The sequence below is a fragment of the Delphinapterus leucas genome, chromosome 5, assembly GCF_059928025.1.
Source record: "Delphinapterus leucas isolate spDelLeu-1000000601 "Yukka" chromosome 5, BTC_Dleu_Yukka2, whole genome shotgun sequence".
NCBI classification, from domain to species: Eukaryota; Metazoa; Chordata; class Mammalia; order Artiodactyla; family Monodontidae; genus Delphinapterus; species Delphinapterus leucas.
Window position 1 is genome coordinate 38,145,335 of NC_143133.1, and position 25,927 is coordinate 38,171,261.

General features: G+C 45.4%; 1 protein-coding gene across 5 annotated transcripts; it reads right to left on the bottom strand.

The window, feature by feature from the left end:
- Window positions 1–3,648: 3,648 nt before the first annotated feature.
- Window positions 3,649–21,054, bottom strand: ZNF518B (zinc finger protein 518B). Of its 5 annotated transcripts, none has more exons than XM_022567001.3 (2): window positions 20,849–21,054; window positions 3,649–10,381 (listed from the first exon to the last, which is right to left on the bottom strand). In XM_022567001.3, exon 2 carries the CDS (start codon window positions 10,204–10,206, stop codon window positions 6,961–6,963), a length of 3,246 nt encoding a protein of 1,081 aa, XP_022422709.2. In that variant the 5' UTR covers window positions 10,207–10,381; window positions 20,849–21,054; the 3' UTR covers window positions 3,649–6,960. The 5 variants fall into 5 exon arrangements, with proteins under 5 accessions (XP_022422709.2, XP_089767783.1, XP_089767784.1 ...); XM_089911657.1 differs by having other exon boundaries at window positions 3,649–12,031; XM_089911658.1 differs by lacking the exon at window positions 20,849–21,054 and adding an exon at window positions 18,142–20,520.
- Between the last annotated feature and the right edge of the window lie 4,873 nt (window positions 21,055–25,927).

Here is a 25,927-nt window from a genome sequence, read left to right on the forward strand (position 1 = left end):
TTACATTTTCAAACCAATTATCAGACTAAATGGTAGTCACATGTTACCACTGATGCCAATCTTCCTCAAATGCATCTGTAAGATCCATGCTTTTCCAGTCAAAATCTCGACAGGGATTGGTGGGCTGACTTTAAAATGCACATGAAATAGCAAAGAGCCAAGAATAGCCTTAGAATATCTTCCAGGAAGAGTCTTCTCATTTTGTATATACCCCTGTCAATGGTAAACCGTCTCATTAGAATTAACTTTGAAGATCACAAGAAACAGTGTAATGCAGCAGCACAGAGACCCCGCCATAGAAACACACAGATATGGAACCTGCATATATGGAGGGAGTGTTACACGCAGGGAGACAAGCATAGACTCCCAATAATGGATGTTAGGACAACTGAGTTAGTAATTCACCTGGAACTGACTTTTCTGAGTATATGAATCTAATAGGATTCAGGTATTGTTTCATATTAAAAAAATTGGACCTAGATCCTTTTGAAAAAGATTTTTGCAAACTCTATAACTGACAGCTTGTATTTTATTATTATGTCCACTATTGTATGGAAGTTTATTTTTAATATTAAATTTATTATCTTTTTGATCTCAAGGTAGGATAGACTATCTTTTTGACTTCAAGGTAAGGAAGGATTTCTAAAAGCACAAGAAGCACCAAACCTAAAGGAAACCATTTTTTTTTCTTTATGGATTTTTAGGAGTGTCTATATTTTCTTTTAAAAGTTTAAAATAAATAGTCCAATGGTAAGGAATACCAGCAGTTCGTACATGGAAAATGAAAATGTCCAATAGACATCTGCAAAAGTATGCTAGCTCACTAGGGATCAGGGAAATGCAGACAAAAGCAATACACTGCTTTTTCAAGTTTAGATATTGCCCAATAGTATGTTGAGGTTCCTGTTTCTCCATACCTTCACCAGCTCTTAGCAGACTGTTACCATTTCACAACCACCAGCATAAGCAGCTGCCCTTCACACGCCTCCAGCACTCACCCTACAATCCAGTGGGTCAGAAATCATCAGTGGTTGACGGGCTGTTGTTTTCTTCTGTGCATAGTGGGGCTGCATAGCCCCTTTGGAAGGTTGTGTGACCACTTCTGGGCAGTGGGTTATGAGGGGAAGTGTTGTGCCTTGTTTTCCACCCATGCAAGACCCTCTCCTGTTTTTTCCTTGTCATGGTGATGGAGAAGCCCAAGTGGTTCAGATGGTGCAGCTGCAAGAGAGGCCCCTCCAGCAGACTGGGTCCCTGACAGACCGTGGATACAGTGTGAATGAGAAATAAACGTTTGTTTGGTTGACCAACTAAGGTTGCAAAGTAAATAATAACCTCAAAAAGTCACATGTGCAACCATTTCTTTAAGGTATAGATAGATCTAGAAATCAAACTGCTTGCTGGGCGTTAATACAGAGCCTGGCACAGAACTGGCATTCCCTAAAAGCGAGTGAAACCTAGCCTAGCCTACCCTAGTTTTATTTATTTTATAGATTGATTGATTGATTGCTGCATTTGGTCTTTGTTCCTGTGCACGGGCTTTCTGTAGTTGCAGTGTGCGGGTTTCTCATTGCGGTGGCTTCTCTTGTTGCCGAGCACAGGCTCTAGGTGTGCGGGCTTCAGTAGTTGTGGCATGTGGGCTCAGTAGTTGTGGCTCACGAGCTCTAGAGCGCAGGCTCAGTAGTTGTGGCACACGGGCTTAGTTGCTCTGTGGCGTGTGGGATCTTCCCAGACCAGGGATGGAACCTGTGTCCCCTGCATTGGCAGGCGGATTCTTAACCACTGCGCCACCAGGGAAGTCCTGCCCTAATTTTAGAGACACATAAATGAAACCCGATCCTTCTGATCAAGAAAACCAGACAAGTAGGCTAATATTTACAATACAGTATGTTTTCCCTTGTCCTGTCCTATTCAATAAACACTAGGCACATATGGGTAATGAACACTTGGAAATGTGGCTAGGGTGACTGAAGAACTGAATTTTTAATTTATTAAAAAAATTTTGGGGGGGGCCTCACCACGCAGCTTGTGGGATCTTAGTTCCCCGACCTGGGATTGAACCCATTCCCCCCTGCAGTAGAAGCGCAGAATCCTAACCACTGGACCGCCAGGGAATTCCCTGAATTTCTAATTTAATTAAAAAAACTGAGGCAGTGTAAATTCTTTCCACTGAACACAACTTAAGTGTTTTGGTAGGACTACATCTCATTTTAACTGAAAATTTAGCATCAGAATTGAAACATGCTTTAAGTTTAAAATAGATACCGGATTTCTGAAGACTTTAAAAAAGTGTGTATATAGAATATATATATATTATATACACACTCTGTTTTTAGAGAAAATATCAATAGATTTTATGTTGAGATTGAAAAATGCTTAAATAGTATTTTAGACGTATTGGGTCAAATAAAACATTTGATCTCATCTGCTCTTTTTACTCTTTTAAATGTGGCTAGTAGGAAGTCAAGATTACATATATGGATATTATTTCTCTTGGACAGCACTGCTCTAAGACTATCTCCAAATACGGTGTCTCATCCCAATGAATATGCCTGATACACGTTGGAACCTCAGGAAAGCAATGCATGCTGAGCCTCACCTGTGGCAAGAAAAGGCTCTATATACTGTAAAGCAAAGAGCTTTACAGATACCCTTTGTATCAAGCTGATACAAAGGGTATCAGCGCTTCCTGCCAAAACACGGTCCTATCCGTTACTTTACTCATCTTCATGTAAACCTGGTGAATCAGGTGTTGTTAACCTTTCCGAGCTTAAGTTTTCTTAACGATAAAAGGTGGATTAGTGACTGCTATTTCCCAACTCTTTGGCCTTGAAGTCAGTTTCTGCCCCTCCCCTATTCTAGTCACACTATAGCCAGCCCTGAAGTCCAGGCCGATACAAATCCCCCTTCAGGCTTCTGCTGCCTTCTCTGATTGCTACTCCCCTAAATAACTAGCCAAAGGTGACACGTTGTTAGACTAGATCTATAGAATTAGAGGATGACTCATCTCAACTCAGATACTAAATAAGCCAAATTGGTGAATTTCAGCAATTCCTATCATCTCCTCTTTATCTTTTCCTTAGGGTTTGCCAATATTCAACTGAAGTCTAAGGCTCTTCTTTTTTGGACTCCTTGGGTGCTGGGAATGAGATGAGGGACTAAATGCCCCTCTCCAAATATCCTCATACTCTTTCTTCTGAAGTATGTGTAGAATCAGATTTAAACAATCAATGGTATTTGGATAGATGGCATTAGCCATGCAATTACACTCAAATGGCCCAGAAGGCTCACTGACTACTTGGAAACTCTTCCACCCAAGCCCCACTTAGTTGAGAGGCTACACATGGAGGGCAGGACCCACACACATTCTCTGATGACACTGACCATGGCATGAAAACTGCCACTGCTGCCCAAACCAGCATCTCATCTCTTGTGAATGTAAGCCAAAGCAAACCAAAGTTACCTGGCCTCATTTCAGGGTATGCTTAGTTAACCAGCAGTGCATCAAATTCAAAATATACCTTTATGGAATTCAAAGCGCCTGTATTATGTAGAATGATGCCTTTATGTGGTTCAGAAATATATCACACAAGACAGGCTGTGTAATTAATAGCCAACTTGCTTAACATTTGAAATGACAAAGAACAGAGAAAATTTTATAGTTGCTTTATTTAACAAAATTTATGCCAACTTCTCTATCTATATACATACGTGTTTCAAAATCAGAGCAGCAGACACACAAACTGTTAATGCAGGACTTTTTAATAATGCTTAAAACATGTTATGCAATGTTTTGTTTTCTGCTCATACTGACGTTAACAGATTCAAAAATTATTCCAAAGGCTGAGTGGCATCACGTCTTCATTTTCTGGGGTGGCTTAAGAAAGAGGGATGGAACTTTTGAGGGTTAATACATTGTGTTCAGTTTAGCTTAACCAAGAGCACTTGGCCCATGAGTGGGGCTCACAAAGTGTTTTGGACTGGGGATAAAAACTTGAGTAAAACAGAATCTATTTTGAGTATACTTTTAAAAAAAAAATTCACTGTCATATCATAAATATAACAATGTTGTCTCATTTCTTATCCCCCAAAGAAAACCTATTTTAAAAAATAAGTTAGAAATGATTTTAGTAAGTACTATGAGTAACATTTACTGAGTAGAGACCCTTCAAAATCAAGGTAAGAAAGAGTAGACAAATACTCAACACAGTTCTGCCCCTACCTTCTCCAATTTTGTTCGTTTCATGACATTAAGCTACATGTTAACAAGCTATTTTCTAAAGTTCTTTATATAGGGAAGACAGCCATTTTTTGCTTTCTCATTTTTTTTTTATGACTTCCAGGAGCCCTCTGAATTCCTTACAAAGTACTGTAGTTCTGGAAATCTCAAAAAGCCTAGCTACATATTCTACTCACAAAATTTTCCTCTGTACAAGTACATAAGCTGAGTTTTAGGTAACACTTGAAAAACAGTTGATGCTGCAAAGTGTAAATGTTTCATGTTGACACTTAACACTCTGACCTGATTCATGGTTATCTTTCCTGAAAGGTCATGGTCTAGCCTTTCAGGAAAGATGCTACTAAGCAGTGAGGTATAGAAGGAGAAAAATAATAAAGCACAGCCTTTTCTTCGCCTCTCAACACCTTAAGAGCCTTCTTTCATGATGGGGGCTGGGGTGGGGAGTGAATAACAGATCTGTGCATGGATAAAACTTAAGAATGCTCTCCTTTATGTACTGAAGCGGTACACACAATCCATTTCCCAAAAAGCACCATCTAGAAATGCACCGGGACTAAATACTGTACTGCAATGATCCACCGGGGTTTCTACTCCCATTTGTTCATATAAATCAGACCCATCACTTACTGTGCTTTCATTTTCTAAAAATGAGATCAGACCATTATAAAAATGTACTTCCAAAATAAATTATTTCTAGAATATAAAATGTTTTATATTTTTCCAGCCCACATAACTTCATTATAAAATAGGAAATCAGAAAATTAGCTACTGCAAGTTTTCATATGGTAAAAAATATATGTGTACACATATATATATATACACATATAAAAAAACCCAAGTTTTAAATTTCAATAAAAACCAATTAATCAACTTAATGATCATGTATTAAACTATACACAAGCCATGCTGAATATCTGTAATGAGAACCAACTACAAAGAATTACAATCTGATGTATCAGAGGATAATCTAAGACTTTCCCACGTGGAAAGAAAAATCAGGAAGTCTCTTAACTGACTACCCAACACAACAGAAATCTCACTCACGCCTTTCTCAGATTTAGTAACAGCCCCCAGTTTCATTCGCTGCCCTCAATTCCCTAAGGAAGGAGTCTTTAAAAGGGAGGAAAACACGTGAGTCGGGGCTGCCTTGTAGCTGTGCTGTGTGCGCTCTGCGTTATGGTCGGTTCCCCGCTGGGTGGGCAAGGGAGGCCTAGAATCCAGCCTGAGCTGCTTTTGTGAAGCCATCTATCTGCCCAAGCAGCCGCAATGGTGCAGAGGGTGGGCTTTTTTCTAGTGCACATGAAGGTGCTGTGGAGACCAGCACCAGTCCTGACTCCTGCTGGTGGAGGGGTAGCTGGAGTGTTCTCGGAGCTGCTTCCCAGGGAAGGTGAGCAACAGGGAAAGCCTGACTGTGGCTGAGATAAATTAGAAGCAGGTTGGTAGCACTGATGAAAACCAGGGACAGTGTTCCTATAAGCTTAACAGAGGTGGTGGGAGGTGTTCATTTTGTTGATTCTTGCCTGTTTTTAGTATTTTCATCAGGGAAAACCTTAAGGGGCCTCAAGCAAGGGAAAGGGACAGGTGAGCAGGGAAACTATCTCATTTCACAGGAGGGCCTGTTCAGAAAACCCACCAAGGGAGAGCAGGATAAGACCTGGCAGAGGCGGGGAACAGTGTCTGTGATCCACTGGTGATGAAGGAAGAAAGAAAAGTGTGCAAGTTCCACCCGTGGTCTGCGATGAGTTCCCAAATGAAAACTGAGAGTCTCATTAAAGCTACAACTTTCGTCACAATCCTATCTATCTTGATTTGTCTCCCCAAACTTTATCTCTGTTGAAAGATGCCTGTTCATTCACATTTTAAATTGATGACTTACTTGACTTTTGTGAGAGTGGTAAGGGCAAACAGGAGATAATTTTAGATATTCTCCCTCTGTGACCCTTTCTTCTCCTTTTTTTTCCCTCCCAAAAGGCACATTCCCTCCCCAGCTGTCATAAATCAAGGTATTTAAAAAGAAAGCAAAAGCCTGAAAATGTTCCTTTCTTCCCCTAACAACACCTGCTGTTGTAGTAAATTCAGGCCAACCTTTGGAATTATTCTTTAAAAGGATCAACAAAAGCCCAACTCTCTGTGCTACAGAGAGCACTTAGCAACACTGCAGAGTGGGTGAGGGATTTAAAAGGGACACTTTTCTATAACCAAACTTAAGATAACTAACAAAGTAGAAAATATACTTTCCATTATGTACCAAATATTCAGGAGATGAGTTAATGCAAAAAAAAAAAAAAAGTGGATGTGTACACCAAGACCTGGGTTTAATTGTTCAGTAGCATTTTGTTATATAAAGAGCATGTGTAAAACATTCTAAACTTGCCCCTCCGAATGGATTAAAATGATTTTTATCTATGCAGAAAAAGGTTGCTGACCAAAGGGAAGTCTCAAATCCCACTGAAAATCTGTTCAAAGTTTCCCTTCGCCCCAGACAAATGCACACACGTGAATTTGTGTGCACTTCCTCGGGGGCCACAGACACCTTCTGATGTCCAGTCACCAGGCTCAGACGCCAGGCTCTCCACATTCCCAGGAAGACCTGAAGACTGAACCAACCTCCTATCCCTGCAGTATTATCCTACAGAGTCAGGGAGGGACACAAAACCAAACAAACCAAACCAGAATCAATTAAAAGTAAGAAAAACAATTTTCTTCCAAGAGCAATTTTTCACTTATTTGCCCTTGGAAGAAAGAACATCCCAATCTCTAGTTGCTTCTATTAAATGCCGTTGGCCATGACTCATCCACTCTTCCTGGTCTTCGTAGAGCCGTCCACAAAACCAGCACTTAAATATACACTGTGATGAGTCATCGGGCAAGGAATCCACCACCTGGTAGTTGTTTTTATGAACTTTTTTAAGTTTCATTTTCAACATCATTTGCCTTTTTATCTGATTGGCTTCCTCCACGTTCTGGTAGGTCAGCCGGACATGATGCCGCCTGATGCCTAACTGACACCTAGTCCTCTCTGATAGGACCACTTTGAGGACGTTGCCTTTGTACTTGTTTATTACCTTCATCACATTGGATACTTCTGGTGAGTCGACATCAGGATGGTTTAACACGATGACAGGCTGGTTCCGACGGGGGCATTTGATCAACTGGTCTGGTTTAGCTGCTATCAGTCGAAGTTGTCTTGCAACCTGAAAAATGGAAGGATCCTTGAAACAGCGGCTGGGATCAGCCTGAATTTTGCTTTTCTTCTTGGATGAGCTGACTTGTTTGGTTTTATTTTTACTTACAGGAAGACTTCTGGAAAACAGTTTCCCTTGCTTACTTATTTCACCGCTTCCTTGCTGTCCGTGCAGGAGTCCAGTTTTTTTAAGCATGGTGCTACAATTTGCACTCTCTTTTCTTGATTTAGCCCAAAGAGATAGATCATGATTCTGGGACATGTCTACTGGGCCACTTTCACTCGTCGAAGACTGTAAGTCCAAGTCTGTCTGTTTCACTGGGCAGAACGGAATGGGTTTTATTAACTGTGTCTCACTGCAGGGGATGCTGACAGGTGCTTCACATGTAGCCTCTATAACGTGGGAATTCTCAGAGGAATTAAGAACCCTCAGCACAGCCCCCTTCGGGATCAATACTGGAGGAGCCAAATGTGGCTTCCTGGCTACTCCGCTCTCGCTTTTCCCACTGCTGCCTTCTACAAGATGCGGATATATCTGCTGTTGAGTAAGCTGTCCATTAATACCAACGTCATCCTGAGGTTTCGGGAGAGTACCCGCAGAATAGCCAGTGCTGGTAAATGACACGTTAATTTCCTGAATACCTTCAGAGGCAGCTTTGGAAGTGACCTTAGGTGCCTTCCCTACAGAACGATGATGTGCATTACTTGCAGCCAAAGATGAAGGCTTGCCACAGGATTCAATTAACTGGGCTATCTTTCTGCGCAAGAGTTCAATTGACTTTATTTTGGACGTTGAACTATTCCACTTAACGCCCTCAGGGACGTTTTCAGATCCAGAGCTCAGAGAAAACACTGATGAGATGACTGGGCCTTCGAAGGAGTCATTAGCCTTTACAGAATTCTTTAAATCCAAAGGTTTATCCCCAGACTGTTGAGGTCTGACTCCATCTTCTCCCGTTACGTTTATGTGTAAATACTCACTTTTATGTTGAGAGGAAATCTGGCCAGTATTTGAAACTGCCTTGTGTTCCTGTGTCTGGTTATCTTTCAGCTTCCTATTAGGGGGAACCATTTTTACAGGAAAACTGATCTCATTTCTAGATTCCACGTCCTTTTTACTTAGGGGCAGTGAGTCCTTTTCTCCAGAGAAGGAAATGGTTGCAGGCGATGCAGCAAGAGGAAATAACTGCTGTGAGTCACTGTGTAAATTTCTTCTATCTTCAGTAAAAGAAAAGGCAGCTTTATATGGAAAAGAGTTTGACGTAGTTCCAAGACCACTTAAAATACCATTTTTTATTAGAGATGATGGAGAATGACCTTTTAAGGCAATGGAAGGAAGAGCAGTTCTTTGTGGATATGTATAACCTTTTTTCTGCAAACCCTCAACTCTATCAGGGTTGAGAAAGGATCCTCCACCACTGCACACGCTAGAATTTGAGGTGAAGAAGTCATAAGACCTTACCCACTTCACGTTTTTAAGTTGTTTCTGAACTGATGATTGAAGATTATTGATGCCTGCAAGTTTTCCAACATTCCCTTCGATCATCAGTGACTTTGTTTGTTCTGCAGAAGCCATTTTTTCCTGTTCGCCTGAATCTTTCTCTTTAGTCACATGTTCAGAATTACCTCCATCACCCCCACCAGTGGCAAGGCAATTACTTTCTTCCAGAGGAAACAGTTTCAGCACAAGCTGCTGTGTTCCATTGACAACCTTCACATCTATCAACTGGGCTAAACAGTTTGCAGGGATGATCAGTTCCGCTGGTGCCACAACCGTTAATGGCATTCCCGGCTGAACAGGCTCCTTTGCAGGGGATAACACTTCCACCTCCACACTTTTGTTCTCAAACAGGTTGACTTCATTGGGCTCTGACAGCGTCACTTTATTTGGAATGCACACGACATCTTTTTGGTACTCCTTTGATTCAGGTAATAACATTATGTTGTGCATTCTGTCTTTATTTGAATGGAGGGAGAACGCTGAAAGCTGATCTGACAAGTTATTTTGAAACGCAGTCCTTGGACTGGAAGCTTTTAAAAGCTCTGGGTTTTGCTTGGAGGCACTGATTCTTTTTGGCTCCAGCTTGGCAATGGTTTTGGGCAGCCGTTTTCCACCAGCCTTCTCGTGGACTCTCTTCCTGTGTTTGACAATGTAGTCATTTCTAATAGCACCATAGTCACAATACTCACATTGATAAGGGAAAATGCCTGTGTGTTTCACCAAGTGCCTCTGAAACTCCCCTTTAGTGTAGGAAATGTAGCTGCAGTGAGAACAAATGAATTTAATCTCTTCATGTTGAAGTGTGTGCTTTTTGTACTGCAGAGGGTCCTTCGTGGAAAATCGACATTTATCACAATAGTATTTGCCTGGCTTAAAGTTCCTTACCCTAAATTTGTTATTGACAGAACTTGAGATGGTTTCTGGTTTATTTCCTATGTGAGTAGCACTGTGATTATTCACAAAATGGAAATGGGGAGGGGCCACACCTAGGCTGCATTTGAAGCAAACATATTTGTCCTCCTTTTGGCTTTGGCCAGTATCCTTTTTCAGATCCTGAAGCGGAATCTTGTACACACTTTTACACTTTACGCATGTAGCAACGGTCATCATGGCAGCCTCTGCCTCAGAGACTTGATACAAAAGAGTCTGAGCTTCTTGTCTATCTGGGCGAGTCGCTCGATTAGCATTAGGCTGTTTGGGCGACATGGTCGAGGAACTGTGTCCGTCATCCACTTGTGTAGTCCATAACTGCTGTCCACTATCCTTCATCTTCTTCATTTGCATTTCTAAAAAGAGGCCATTGAAATCCAGAAAGACATGATAAAACTCTTAGGAAGCATCCTTCAGTATACTTTGTAGCTGGCTTCCCAGGAACATATTATCTTTATTCACAAACCACCAGAGTAGGTCATGATCCCAAAATATGACTGCTTCCAATTCTCTGATATTCCAGGCAACACTAAAGGGGAAAAAAAGATATCACAAAGCATCATTAATACATGAACTTAAGGTTTAGCTAACGTATTTCCAAATTTACCCTAATATTTCAGTGATCTTGGGGATTTTATGCTAAATCTTGACCTACTATCTTGGAACACAGTGACACACAGTACAACAGAACTGGCAAATAACCAGCCTAAACTGAAAACATTTTCAAACTCCGCCCCTCTAAAAGTCATTACTTTAGGCCAACCATAAACACAGATATACTGGGGTAATCATGGCAGTCATTCAGAATAGCCTTTGCTGAGTGAGTTATTTTTAAGGGTCACTGAGAGCATTCTAGCAACTTCACAGGTATAATTTCATAAAAGCCTCACTAAAACCTTAGGAGGCTGGCATTTTAGTTTCTAAACGCACAAGTTAACCAGTGGTAGACCCAGGGCTCCGGCTCAGGTGTCCATTTGTTTCTATGTTATGGGGTGGATCCCAACTCTCTCTCTCATGTGCCCCATTTGCTTTCACAAGTGGTAAGAAGACAATACTATCCTGATAATACTAGGTAGACAAATACTTATTCCTTCAACATCTTACTGAGCATCTATCAGGTGTCAGGTACTGTTCTAGGCGCTACAGGGCAGTGACCAGAAGCAAGTCCGTCCCTCCCCTCACAATGGTACAGAGAGGGGAGACAAACTGTATATTTATTTGGCAGATGGTGGCAAGTGGCTGGGGAAAACAAACCATAAAGCCAGGCAAGGGGGACAGGGCGTAACTATGTGATGAAGTTGTAGGGCTGGGGCGTGGAGAGTCAGGAAAGGCCTCAAGAGAAGCTGATGTTGGAGCAGAGACCTCGGGGGCAGCCTGGGAGGAGGGCGTTTCAAGCTGAGGGAGGGGGAAGCTCTGTGGGAAGTGGGCCTGGAGCACTTGAGTAACTGCAAGGAGGCTGAGGCTGGGGGACAATGAGCAAGAAAGGGCGGAGGGTACTGGTCAGGGGAAGATCCATGGTGCAGCATCATAAGGATGTGGCTTCTCCCCACGTGAGGAGGAGACCCGGGGAGAGACTGGAGCAGCAACAGAACATGACATGATCTGATCTATATTCCAGCCACTGCCTCCGGCTGCTACAGGGACCGGAGTCTCAGAGGGTGAAACCATGGCAGCAAGGACACAGGGGAGGGAGGAAGGCGGCCTGGAATGCAGCTCCTGTTTTCTAGAGCCAATACCACAATATGCGTAATGCAGTGATTTTTACATAAAAATAGGTAATTATTTGTAACTATGCATTCTTTTTTCAGAATACACAGAACTAAACAGTCCTAGTTTGGGACCTGCTAAAAGCCTTTCTTTTATGACCTTAAAAAAACCACTTTCAACCTGTTGAGCCTCAGTTTTTTCATCTGGCAATAAGAATTACGGATACTTATCCAACCTCTTCCACAGTCCTGCCATGACGACTAAAACGCTAAAGAATACAAGACAACACTTTTAAAATTTTAAAACACTTCCCTGAATGTCAAGAGGCGCACAGAGGCCTCAGTAAGTGCTTGTTCAACGATGGGCAGCGATACGAATGGGAATTAGCAGCTTCCTTCTGGCACCCTGCTAACAGGCCAAGAGCTGTACAAAGTAAGTCTGAAAGGCCGACCTGGGGGAGCAGAAGGTCTTGCTGTGGGGTGGAGAGAAACAATTATTGCGTATCCAGATCTAGCATACAACCTGCCTTTAAAAACATTTTTGGAAAGCACCGTTAAGAACGTACCACATTGATGACAATCTTTATTTTATTTTGCAGTAGTATCTTTTCCTATTTTGCTTTTGCAAAAGACGGTTGCCTCCTTTCAAAAACAACTCCCAGCATGCAATCACAAGCACCTAGGGACACAATCAGACTTGCCCCACCCCAAGTGTGTATGTAATACACACCAAGCGGGCAGAGGCCTGTGGGGTTGCAAGGTGCAAACCTATCCCCTCAATGTTCAAACACACACCTATGCAGGGGGACTGTGCACAGGACAGGACACGTGGATGCCTCAAACTGCAAACTGACAGGCATGGGCAAAGACAAGGACAGTCATTTTCCTTTGTACTCCTGGTACATATACAGCAGGCAGAGCTTTCAAATGAGTCACTGGGAGACGCTGACGCACTTCACTTTCTGGATTTGTAAACTGGCTTTAGTGAAAGGAGACAGAAGTGATACCCAGAACTTCTGCACTAATGAAGTGACCTCAAGCCAGCCACCCATTTGTATCTGCTCACTCATCTGTGCTCACATAGATGAATGCTTAGCCCTGAAGTTGCAGACTTTTTATCATCTAAAAATGCTACTATTGTCAACATGTTCAAGTTGGCATCTCCGTCCTGCTAAAATAGAAGAAGCAATGGCTGCAGCCAGAGCCTAAGAAAACCACTGGCCCAAGGAATGCAGAGGCTGAAAAGAAGCTTTAAGGGGATCTGGTCCAGTGGTTCCTGAATCTGGAGGAGCTGCAGAATCAGAGCTAAAATAGACATTCTTGGGCTTCATCCCAAAGCTCATGAATCTTAGTGGGAGAGGGAAGGAGAAGAGACATTTATGGTTTGTAAAAGGACTCCATATAATTCTGATGAAAAGCCAGCATCAGAAATCACTGGTTGAAACTTCCAGCAACATTTCAATCCTTTAAAACATCTTCATCAGTTGGTCATGCAGTTGATGCTCTAATACTACCATGAGCCAAACTCCTTCTCTCTTCAGGCAGCTAATTTTATTTTCACAGTTATTACTGGCCAGAATTTACCCTTAAATAAAACTGAAACCAACCTCCTTGTAACTTCCTTATATCCTGACCTTGGAGCTACAAACAACTTAATCCCTGATAGACCAGTCATTAACCTGCTCCCTTCCTGTCTCAATTCTGTTCACAAGAGGTGCGTATCAGCTGATATGTACATGTCTGATCTACCAGCCTCATAATCCTGAGGGAGAAGAAGAGAAGAGGAAGAAGAAGAAGAGAAAAGAAGCAAGAGAAGAAGAGGTAAGAAGGGAAAGAGGGAGGGAGGGAAAAAGAGGGGGAGGAAAGAAAAGAAAGTAACTTACTTGCCTGGTACAACCTGCTTACCAACTCTTTAAAAAAAAAAATCACAAAAGGCAGTTTTGCCATTTTCTCTCCAAATCCTTTTAAAACTTGGAGGTGTCATTCCTCCTGGAACTGAAGACTTGAAATCTCAGACTGAACGATAAAATCACATACCTTAGCAAGAAGAGGAGAGCATCCTGCTGGAGGAGAGTTCTCTCTAGAGAACTAACCAAGCCCGCTTGGTGCCTCAGTAATGCAGAAGCCTCCTGGTGGTGCTTCTGCAAAACCATCTCAGCAGTTATTTTGAATTAGGAATCCACAGAAGCAAGTGTCAATATGAAGCATGAGGCTGTGATTAGCAAATGCAGTTTAATGGGGAGGCAAGACACTAGGCCATGACCCAATTACGTCACCTGTTTGAAAGTGCCTTCTTGGCTTTTAAACCATTCTCAAAATAACGCATGTTTCTACCTTGCTACTTCCCTCCGTCCAGGTGACAAAGACGTCAGGCTTCTTCAAAACAAGCAGACAAAGGTCTCTTTGGCCACTGCAACATGTGGAGCTAGTTGTGGGTGAAAAAGATCTCAGATGTAGCACCCCAAGACAGCAGTAAATGGATGCAGTGGCACAGAAGAACTCAGATGGCTTTGATGTTGGCATTTATACTTGGACACTCCTGAGGCTACACTAAGCACACCTGAGTAAATGGGCTCCCAAGACCTTGTTCCTTCCATACACCTTTCTCTCCCTGGTTCACATTCATGTACAACCACCTGTGAAGCTGGGTCCTCTTGGCAGATTGTCCAGTGGACTGATGACCAAGGATTACATGAAACACTGTAGATAAAGGGCCGTGTGTGTGCCAGGTGCTGGGGGCACTAATCAATCAGGATTAACACCAGTGTCGGTGATCACCTACCTTCCACACTCACAACACCTGTTACAAAACCTCTGCATCTGACCTCCTAGAACTAGAGACGTACATTTTTTAAAGTTCATTTAGGAAGGTTCTCGAAAACACAGAAAATACTTAATATTATTAACTCTGGACACAATAATAAAATAGCTACTTAATGTTAAGTTGTCTGCTTTTAAACAGCAAAAAGTGAGCTTTTTAACGCAGAATTATCTCCAGCATCAGACAAAGGCGGCTTCCACACACAGAGAGGAGGGGCACAATGTGTGACAAGTGTGCTTCCTCTAGACTGAGTCTTGTCTTTTCTGGGGAAAAAGCCTAAGGGCAGCATCCACTACTGGTGGGTTTTCCTTCTGCCTCTGAGCTCACCTGGCCTGGTTTCTTAAAAATTTATCATGGGGACAGATGGAGAAAAACAGTTTGTTGGAAACCAGTGACATTTAGGGCTATAAAAATCATGAAGGTTGCGTAAGTTTTTATTAAAAAGGAAGCATTTGACTTCTAAATACCGAAAACATCAAGTGCTCAACAGAATCAGAAGAGCAATAAGCAGGAAAATAGTGTTTAAAGCTACAGATCACGGAGTCAGATTACAGGGTTTCAGATCCCAGTCCCATTGCCTTCTAGATGTCTGACCTGGAGCAAACCGTCTGAATCCTCACCTGTAAACCAGACAATAACAGCACCTACCTCACAAGGTTGTCGTGAGGATTAAATGGGACAGTGTGACTATAAGTGCTTATATAAGTTACTTACACATGAAACTATTAAGAGTATTCTTCTCCCTTTTTTATGAAGAAAATAGAAGAAATAATGCCTAGCACACAAATAGTCCAAGGGGCTAAAATACAGGCTTCTTTGCTGCCTGGGAATTGCTTTTTACACAGTGACTCTCATTTTATGATTTTAATTATAGTTGCTTGGCTGTACAGCCTAAAAGACAATTTACCTCTAGGGCCAAACCATCCACCTTGCCTTAGTGGCAGAGGGGCCAACAGGTGATTATAATCACCATGGAAAAGCTGCTTTAACTACAAGAGTGCTCATTACAATTTAGGTTTACATATAATCTATTGATAGTTACCGAACGACCTTTTCCTCTCCAAGCCCAGTTGAACTGTGAATCCCTGTAGCAAATGAATGTGTCCCCACACCAGATGTTAATGAGAAAAGTTTAAAAAAAGTGGCTGGACAATTAAATCATGTGCATGCTACATGGATCATCACATACAGCTTTTGTTCATGAGAGATGCCCAGCAAACTCAGCAAATTTTAGTTGACTGACTGTATCTTTTGGACATTGAAGCAAACTTAGGAAGCTCTTCCAGAAATCTTTTCATTGTGGCTTCTACCATATCCACGGCTAGGGCAGGAATGTATAGCTGCTCCACCCATGAGGAGCAGAGGGAAAATGGAGTTGGCAGGTTTGTCGTTTAAACTCTGATTCTGCCCCTTATTTGCTGGGTCCTTAAGCAAGTGATTTCTCTCTACTTATTGTCAGGAAAGGAAATAGGCTTTAATATCATCAAACTTAGAGGGTAATCAGGAGAAGCAAACTAGGATCATGCATGCAAAGCACTCAGTCTGGTGGCACATGCACTCCAAAATTCTCTCTGCTCCTTTTGTCTATTTAGCCACAGATAGCAAAGGCTAGTCTAACTAACGTTTCCTAGTAACCAAAATTTTAAAACATTCTACCCCTAAATGACCATTAGCATGTAAACGAGTGATACCTGATCAGTGAAACAATGCAACATTAGGTATGTAAACTGCCAACATTTCTCCAGTTAAGTTAGTATTTAAGAAGAAACGGCTGCCTCACTCAGCAAGAACTTTTCCAGACAATTACGAAGAATCAGAATTGAACTGAATGGTAAATAGATCTAAACAATGAAAAACATCAATGAAGTATTTTCTTTTTGCTAATCTATCTTGCACTTGAAATGACTGAACTGAAAACTGATGGCCATCTTGATGGCAAAAAATACTTCCAAATGTTGCTGACAAATGTACACCTTTGAGATCTTAGATTTCCTTCTGAAACCAAGTGTAATGCTTGCAGCACACAAAGAGGCAAGAAGGCTGACCAAGAGCCCCTGTTCTGATTCCTCAGCTTTCCAGATGAAAAGTGCAATAGAGTGAAAAGAGCAATCACCTTGGGGTCTCAGGAGCAAGGTTTGAAACCTAGGTTTTTGACTTAGAAGCCGTGTCATTCTGGACTCAACCTCTTTGAGCCTGAGTTTCCTCACTTGTAAAACGGGAATAATGCCTGATTTACATGGCTGATGTGAGGAAATGGTATAATGCAGCTAGCAGGTAGCCTTATGCTCGGCAGGCAAACTACATGTTTTGACAACAAATAAGTCAACATATTTCTGTTTAAGATTCCTTCCAATGTAGAAGAGTCCAGTAATCCCAGAGAAGCAGAATCTTAGTTTAACAAACGAGCCTAATGAGATAAAGGTCTCTCTGGCTGAGTGCTCTGGCTGGAGGTGAGGATCTTCTCTCCCACCCTCCAGTCTACAAAGGGAGTTACCTTGGGACTGAATGACACTGCTGAGCATGTGAACTGGAGCTACACCAGAGAACAAAGGAAGTTATTATTATAGCTTTTTTTTAATAGTTTAAATAAGAGACAACATTTCTAAAGAAAGAATATGACTAGTGCTAGAGTTTTTTTTTTTTTTTTTTTAGTGCTAGAGTTTTTAAAGTCTAAAACTTACAGTTCTATACATGGAAAAAAATTTAAGAGGCAAATATGCACTTGTTAGCATTTTTGAAAAAAGGTAAAAACAAGGTAGTACTACAAAAGCAATATTACAAAATTCTATGTTATTAAACACACCTAGTAACTTCAGGTCTCTAAAGGTGATAAAAATGAAGGACAAATGTGTCTTTGTACTCCCCCCCCACTTTTGCCTTAAAATCAAAATTTTGTAGAAGAAATGGAGCAAGAGTTTAATAAAAACTATAATTAAACAAAGAAGAATTGAGACAATTCTAAATCAGTGATTCTTAACCTTGGCTGAATTAAGGTAATCAACTTATCATAATATGTTCAGGATGTTAAACTTATTTAAAGAGGTCCCTATGATGTTTAGTCACCCTCCTGCACAGAGAATTTACCTGGGGAGCTTTAAAAATAATGATGCCTGGGCTCCACTGTGTTGGGTGGAAGGCTTTGGGAGTTTTAAAAGCTTCCCAGGTGGTTCTAATGTGCAGCCAAGGTTGAGAATCACCACCGGACATTACAGGTAGAGAGGAGCATATGGGGGAATGGCCAGGGTCATTATCAGCACTCCTGTGCAATCTTTTATATACCAATCCAATCCACCCTTGGGTGCCTGGAGGGGAGGCAAGGCCACTGCCTTGAACTGTAATGGTGTGAGCAGGCAGGGAGACTCTGGCTCCTACCCTTGCTTATTAGCCATTTGACCTTGGAAACATCATCACTGATGCTGTCTGTGGAGTGTGTAAGGGCAGTAACCACTCTGCAGATTCTTGGAAACTGAAATGCGCCTGGCATGGTGTGAGCACAATGGGCATGAGCCAGGGCTGTTTACCCGACACCCGCCGCAGGCTGCTGTCTCTAAGGAGTGTGATCAGGAGATGGAGAGAGGGGAACGGGTGGTTTCAGTAAAGTGGTAAATGCTACACTAGTGACCTGATGGGGATGCTCTCAGTGGCTGGCTGTGTTGCCAATCCTGGAGCACCGTGGCCCAAGTCAGGTGGAAGGGGTGTGTGAGAAGGCAGATTCACACATTACATCCATTACTCCTCAAAGTACCAATTACCTGCAATTACCTGCTTCTTGTAAGATCTGGAGGTACTGTGGCTGTTCTGAGGTCATGGAGTTGGTCAGCTGGCATCTAGACTAAACGCTGTGTTTTCTGCTACCCTGCTGTGTGAGGGCTGTGAGCTGCAGTCATAGTTGGGCACCGTTCTTACTGCCTGCCCGAAGCCATTGAGCTGCTGACCGAGTCAAAAGCACGGAGAGTCCCAGGGGCTCTTCCTTCTCTTCTCAGGCACCGAGTCCCAGCCGGTGTCAACCTCAGGCCCTGGCATAGGCTTCTACGCTCAGAACCCCGGGAGGCAGCGAGGCAGCGCACAAAGGGCCCTGCAACAGAAGCCAGACACTTGGGTTTAAGTGTTGGGCCCGTGCAGCCTTGGTTTCTTCATGCACTTTTCTAGAAAATAAGGGGAATGAGCCCCCAAAGTGCTTCTCAAGCAAGGGAGCTTAAAAGAAAAGGGAAGAAAGGCTTCCCAGGACTCAGGTGAATGAATGAATCAGATTGTTCTTTTCCTGGGGCGGGCTCAGGGCCTGTGCCTTAAATTCTTCGCAGGTGATTCTGATGCCTCCCCACTCCCCACCCTATGATGAGAATGTCTCCATCTGGGGGGCTCTAGCCACTTTCACTCCCAGGATGGAACATGGAGATTGTAGCTGGCCAAGTCTGAATATGTGAACAAAGAAAATGTAGTCTATGCCCGGCAGCTTGAGAACAATCAAGACTGAGAAACATCACCGGTGAGGACCCTGTTTATCACAGTCAACAGCACAGGGCTTGGTCACACAAGGCACTCAATGAGCACTGGCTGAATGGAGTCAATGAATGAAAGAAACATCAGCCTTCCTGGCGACAATAACAATGTTCTTTGCTCTTTCTTTTCCTCTTAAACTGGTCCAGATCCCCTTCCTTTAAAGCAAATAGACCAGTAGACAGATGTGTGTTTTTTAATTGCTATTACTAGATTTTTAAAAATCAGGGAGGAGGCCCAATAAATAAAATAATGCCCTCCTTTGTCTGTTTTCACAACGCACCTTACAATGAATGTTTAACAGCACAACAAAACTGGATACCTACAAAAGTGTTATTTTACAAGGCTATGTTAGATCCAAGATTAAGAAAGAAAAACAAATTTAAAAAATGCATCCTAGGTTAAAGATAACGTCGATATAACTTAAAAAAGCCAAACATTTGTATTCTACCTAAATAGACTATATTGGGATATTGGTTTTTAAATTGCCAATTGCTGGGCCAGTATCTCCTGCTGTGCACACACATCAGGGGTTGGAATGAACTTTGCATACCTGACTCAGACAGAGATAAAGAAATACATTCCGATTCTCTCTGCTCTTTTATAGGAAGTACTGCCTGTTCCTGGAGACCACGGTTTTCTCACTCTTGGTGACTTCAATTCTAAGCTTAAGGGATAATGTTTAAGGGATCCAACACAACAGTTGAGCTGTGTAGACGTTTGTTTTTAATCAGGACACAGTGCTCAGTATTTCACTTTCTAATTTTTCATGTTAGGTTGATCAACTGTTCATTATCCCAGTTTTTAAAATCAAGCGTATTTTCACGGGATACACGGAATAACCAACATATACAGAGGAATTTAAGTGTTTTCTTTCATTCTCTCTTTTGGCTTTCCCTTTCCGATTTAGGCATTTTCATTCTTTTGCACCCTGCGTGGTTTCCTGGCCTCAAACTGCCCAAGGACCCCAAGGCAACAAGATAAAAGGGCAGCTGAGATGGGGGAGATCCCACAAAGAGTGACATCAGCATTTAGAACCGAGTCACACCTTCATCTTTATCCTCCCTTTACACCCTCACCATCCCCGGGCACATGCCCCAAAACTCCCAAGGAAAGACAATGCCAGTCTGGTTTTCAAGTTTATTGTTGGCACACACACCGACGGTACACGTTATCCAAGGCCGTCCACGTCTCACAGCGAGGCTGCTAGGAAGGGAAGGCGCAAATACAGTGGGTTTACAGCCTCGTCCCCAGGGGTCGTCCGGGCCCCTTCCAGGGGTCGCAGGGGTTTCTTCTAACCACTGAAAACCGGACCACGTCAACGCTGACCTCCGAGGCCCGCAGGAGGCTTTAAAAATGGCCTCCTGACGACACTTCCTGCTCGGAGCCGACCGGTAGGAACTCTCCCAGGAGATGCATCATTTAAAACGCTGGGGGCGGGCGGAGGAGGCCGGGCTCGGCGGCTCCACACTGGCAGTCCCGCAGCCCGGACGCCGCCGCCTAGGGTCGCGACCCGGCGCATTCGGGGCGAGCCTACAGGGTCGCGGCCGCGGCACAAAGGCGGTCAAGCGGGGGTCGCCGGCTGCGCACCCGCCGCCACCCCCGGACCCCGAAGTCCGTACTCCCTGTCCCCGGCCCGGCGAGAGCCCCCTGCCGGGCGTCCTTCCCCCCACCCCCGGCCCGGCGCCCCCTCCCCTCCCCTCCAGGCCGCCGCCCTCTCTTCCGCACCCATCCCGGGGCCCGCTGCCGAGACCCGTCTGCCCCGGGGCCTCCTGCCAAGACGCCGGCCGGCGGCTCCGGCACGCGGGGCCGAGCCCCGCACCACCCGGCCCCGGCTGCCTGCCCGGCGCGGCCTCGTCCTGTCCTTGCCCCGCACGGCTCCGCACCACCCCTCCGCACCCCGGCCCCGCCCGGCCCCGCCTGCCCCGCGCACGCGGACCCGGCACCCTAGTCCTCCCACTCAGCAACTCACCGAGCCGGGTCCCGGTCCCGGGAAGGGGCGTCTACACCGCCGGCCGCAGGCCACCGCTGCCGCCTCCGCGGCCGCCCGCTGTAGGTCCCTACTCGGGGGGCGGAGCCTGGCGGCGCCGCGCGTGCGCAGTGTGCGTACAGAGGCTCGGCTGGAGCGCAGCTGGCGCCCGAGGTCCCTAAAGCTGCGCCCGCCCTCACCAGGTTTCAGCGCGGCGCGGAGCCCAAGACCCAGCCGAGCCCTGGTCCTGGACTCTGAGCTCGCCCGAACGCGTCCACATCCACTGCGCACAATGCCCATGCCTGGCCTGGATGTCCGCAAGCTCCGGAGCCTCCCTGCAAAAGAACTGATTCCGCTTACATTGTTGGCCCAGCAGAGCGGTGGTGGGCCCCTGCTGTGTGCCCGCGCTGGGTCCAAGCGGAGGGGGTCTTTGCTCCCTGCCCTTGTGGAGCTCAAAGTCCAGGAGCAGAAAAGGAGCTCAGATCTCCAGCGTCCAAATTCGTTCTCTTTTGAAAGCAGCAGTGAACGAAATGACCTTGAAGACTCAGGTTCGAATCCCAACTCTCCTGACTCCTTTACCTAGCCTGCGCGACCTTGGGCGAGGAAGTCCTCTGACCTCTCGGAGTCTCAATATTTTCACTTTTAAAGGTGGGGGAAGATCAGACCTGAAGTCCAGAGCCTTATTTACCACGTAGGTTGTTTCGAGGGTCAGACAAGACAGTGATTGTGGGAGAACCTGGAGATGGAGTGAGCTTACGTAATGCCACCATTTTCTCTTGCTTCTTGGACTCCAGTACCGTGGGGGGGGGGAACCACTCTCCCCTGGTCACTTTCGACCTTCCAGAAGGAAAATATACCTAGAATAGACCCCTCCCTAAGGAAAGAAGTGGACCGCATTGCTAGAGTCCCCCTACTCAGTGACTCGGATGCCGCTCCCTACAAAATGCAATTTCTTCCTATTAAGAATAGATTATGGCAGAGGAGAGAAGTTTCTTCAGGAAAAGCAGCCGAAAGTTTATTTCAAGGCTCCGGAAGGAGCAAGGCTGGTTTCCAACACCTTCCTGTCGGAGGCCAGAGGTCAGGGTGCATGGACATGGGCCAGATGCAGGAAGGAGATGCAGGGCTGGGACAGTTTTTCAACACGGAGAAGTGGAGTTCAGGATGACAGTGCCAGCCACAGGACCAGCAGTGGACAAAAATGCCCACCACTGAAATAACAAGAGCTGGGCAGAGAGAATGACAACCCGGGGATGGAACACCGACACCAGGTCTAACCCGTGTGCTATGCTGCCGTAGTCATTGCTGATAAGGGCGCTTCCTGGTTCTCTATCTCCTAGGGCTCAGAGAAGCTAGTGGAGCTCTTCTCGGAAAATTACATTTATGTCCAGTTCATAACAGAGAGAATAGAGCAGAGAGTTCAAAGTCACCCTCAAGAGTGCGGTGGGTTTGGGAAGGGCATTGAGAATCTAAAATGGCCACTGCCTGAAAATCTCTGGTGGCAAAATGAGCCATATCAGAAAAACTGTTAATTTTAAGCGTTAGAAAAATTTTTCTTGAAATTTAGCCCAAATCATTGCCTCTCCGTGTAACATACACTCATGCATTACAGTTCTGCCCTCTTGAGTCACAGAGAACTGACAAAAGAGTACCTCTGGGTCTCCTGGAAATGCCTCTGGAGTTAGAGCTGGTTATACATTTCGAGCACACACAAGTTGTGAGCTTGCTCCCTAACCTGGCTGAACCTCAGTTTCTCCCGTAAAATTCAGTGAAGAATAGGACCTACCTCACAAGCAATTGTCAGCATTAAACAGCAGAAAGCAGGTCCAGGCTTAGCATAGTTCTGACAGATTTATATTTCTCAGGAGCCCAATCAGTGAGGTGCAATGCTTTGTGGAGGGTCTGGAAATGGGGTGTTTACAGCCTGGAAAAGGGCCAAGCAGGGAGGGATAGAAGCCATTCCTGTAGAAACCCTTGAAGTTGTAGTGTTTCCCCCGAAAAGTCTTTTGATGCAGGAGAGTTCACCCAGAAATGTTATTTCTGGACGGTCAGCCAGTGCACGTTTCCTATACTTAGGGCTACCCTTCCTGTCTTCTTCCCCATCCTCCAGCTTAGTTTGCCTAAATCCCTTTTCAGTGTTCCATGGATCACCCTCTGTTATAGGTTGGGTTATATCCCCTCAAAAGATATTAAAGCCCAGTGAATGGAAATGGGAATTCACACCTGTGAATGCAACCTGATTTGGAAATAGGGTCTTCGCAGAGGTAGTTAAGGTGACATCATTAGGTGGGCCCTAATCCTATAAGATTGGTATCCTTAAAAGAAGAGAAGAGATTCAGAGGAGAAGGTCATATGAAAACAGAGACACACAGGGAGAAAAGGGCCAGGTGAAGACAAGCCAAGATTGGGGTTATGCTGCCACAAGCTAATGAATGCCTAGGGCTATCAGAGCTGAAAAAAAAAAACCAAGAAAGCATCCTCCATATAGATTGCAGAAGGACCCCGGCCCTGCAGACTGCTAGCCTCCAGAACTGTGATACAATAAATTTGTTTGTTATAGCAGTCCTAAGAAACTAATACAAGCTCCCAGATATGATTGCCTAACATATAGGAGAGAGGAGGGAAGACATGTGAACAAGACCAGGCATTGAGTGTAAGGGCTGGCAGCTTACTTATTCATTCAACAAACATTTGTTGAGTGCCTATTTAGTGCAGGTTCAGGCTACATCTGAGGATAGAGTAAGGAAAAAGATAAGGCTCTGCTTTCTGGGAGCATTCATTTTGTTGGGGGCTGTAGATCTCAAACAGTTAATGGAATATATAATTAATATTAGGGAGTGCTAGAGGCCGGCGGGGGTGAAATAAAACTGGGTGGGGTGACGTGGAAGGGAGTGCAAAGCAAGAGAGAGGATGGTATGAAAGGCTCAATGAAAGAGGCTCTGAAACTGAACTCTAAGCCATGAGTAGGGCCCAGCACAGGAGGATGGAAAAGAGCTTTACACACAGGGAAGAGCATGGGCAAAGACCCTGAGATGGGCACAGGCTGGGGGTGTTTGAGAAAGAAGGAAGGGCAGTGTAGATTTAGATCATCCTAGGCGCTTACAAACCCTGGGATTTAGAGAGCCATTAACTCAGATTCTGCCACTGTCTCAGAGAAAGGTACCTGACCCCATTTTGCCTTGGAAAAGGGCCAGGTCTCTAACAGCCGGGTCAGGAACTTCGTGCTAGTGTTTGAGGAGGAGGGGTGAGGACAAAGACATGTAAATTCCAGGCACATAAAGGCCATGCATAAACAGGAGACCCAAGGAAGCGGCTTTTTTGTTTTTGAACATTTTGAAATATTTCAAAAATGTCTAGTAAGTTTGAGCCTTAGTTTTAGTTTGTTCATCTGTTAAAGTGGGACAAAGGCCTCCTTGCCCAAAGTCTCCAAGCACGAATACCCAAATTCAGCTATCCTCCCAGTCCTGGGGCGCAGGGAGTGGAGGCTGCAGAGTCGAATCCCGGTCCCATTACTCATCTGTAACGGCTGTGTGGCATTGGGCAACTTACTGCCGGTCTCTGAGACGCTTTTCTCAACTGTAAGGGAGTAACTGGGGCAACCATTGATGGAGGTTGTCGGGGCGGAGGGCGCCTGGGGTTAGGCTCAGATCCCAGCCGCCTCGTGCCTACCTGTGGCGCTGCCTCCTTCCCCAGCGCTGCTGGCTTCCACGGCCTTCGCCGCCGCCTCCGGAGCCGCGGTATATACCGCGGTGGGCTAGGCCAGGAGCTGCGAGCAGCGCAACGGTCATGCGCGGTCGGTAGAGCCTTGGGAGGCCGCCGGGACGTCGCCCCCGCCCCGCCCCGCCCCGCCCCGCCCAGCCCGCCAGCGCCCCGTGCTGCAGTACTGCCGGCGGCCTGTGGAGTCGCTGCTCTGTGGCTCCGCATGTGTAGAGCTCTACCCTGCGCTGGCGCACGGGCGGCCCAGCGCTCTGCAGGCCGTCGGGGAAGTAGCCCGGGCGCCTCCGGACCGCGGACCGCCCTCCCCCCAACCCCACTCCTGAGAGAATCGCGCTGTGCGGCTTTGCTTTTGTTTCTTTAGTGTCGCGGGAGTGGGAGCGTCAGCGTCGGGGGCTGGACGAGATCTCCGAGGACTCGATGTAGCGCTAGGCGCCGGCCTTAGTGAGGCCTCCCTAGAGTTCTCCCGACAGAGGTTTGCAGCAATCGCAACGTTTGCATTTAAACAAATGCAAATATCGCCCTGGAAGATCCAGAATGCCTCGGGGTTAAAGGCATTCCTGATGAGCCCTCCACCCCCCACATTTTGTTAGACTTACAGATAAATAAGTGTGCGCCGCCGCCTCTGGGCCGTAAGTCCCACCAGGACACGCGTGCCGGGTGTTTTGCAGGTTGTTGAGGCACCGGGATAAAGCACAGTGCCAGGCACAAAACAGGCCCGTCTTCCAACACGAAGCTGGGTGGAGTCGTCAGCGTCCCCGGCCTAGATCAGCCCTAGGCAAAGCAAGGTGCAGAGGCGGGCTGGTCCCTAGGGGAGGGGATGGGTACAGAAAGGGAGGGGGGGCAGGTGAGAAACGTTCAGAGCAATCGGACAGGGCTGCAGTGTCCGAGCGGGTGACCCGCGGAACAGGGTAAAGGAATTCTGGTGGGCTGTACTCTCAGACTCAGCGCATGGTCGCTCGTGGCTCAGGCTGCGTTCTAGCCAGACGCAGTAGACGCCCGGAGTTTCAAAAAGGATAGGGGTGGAGGATGAGCTCACCATACTGCAGCATACAGATTGCTGCTTCCACAAAGCAGATGGGGTCGAGTCACTCCTCAGCTGCAGAGTTCTTGCGGGACCCTCCAGTCCTGCACAGCCTCCAGCAGCATCTCTTACCCGCTCCTCAGCCTCTGCTGTCTGCCACACTGGCTCCCTCCCTCTGCACAGCTGATGCACCTGCCTCTCCTGTCTCAAGGCCCTTGCCGCCTTCCCTCTGCCTGCCACGTCTCTCATCTCTCTCGTTTCAACTCAAAAACCACCTTTCTAACAATTTCATCTCACAGGACTGTAATTTCCCCTCACTCTGTCACATCTCTGTGTTTTATGTTCTT

Bases quoted from the DNA above. Each gene is read 5' to 3' on its own strand.
- ZNF518B (XM_022567001.3), bottom strand. From the start codon at position 10,206: ATGCAAATGAAGAAGATGAAGGATAGTGGACAGCAGTTATGGACTACA.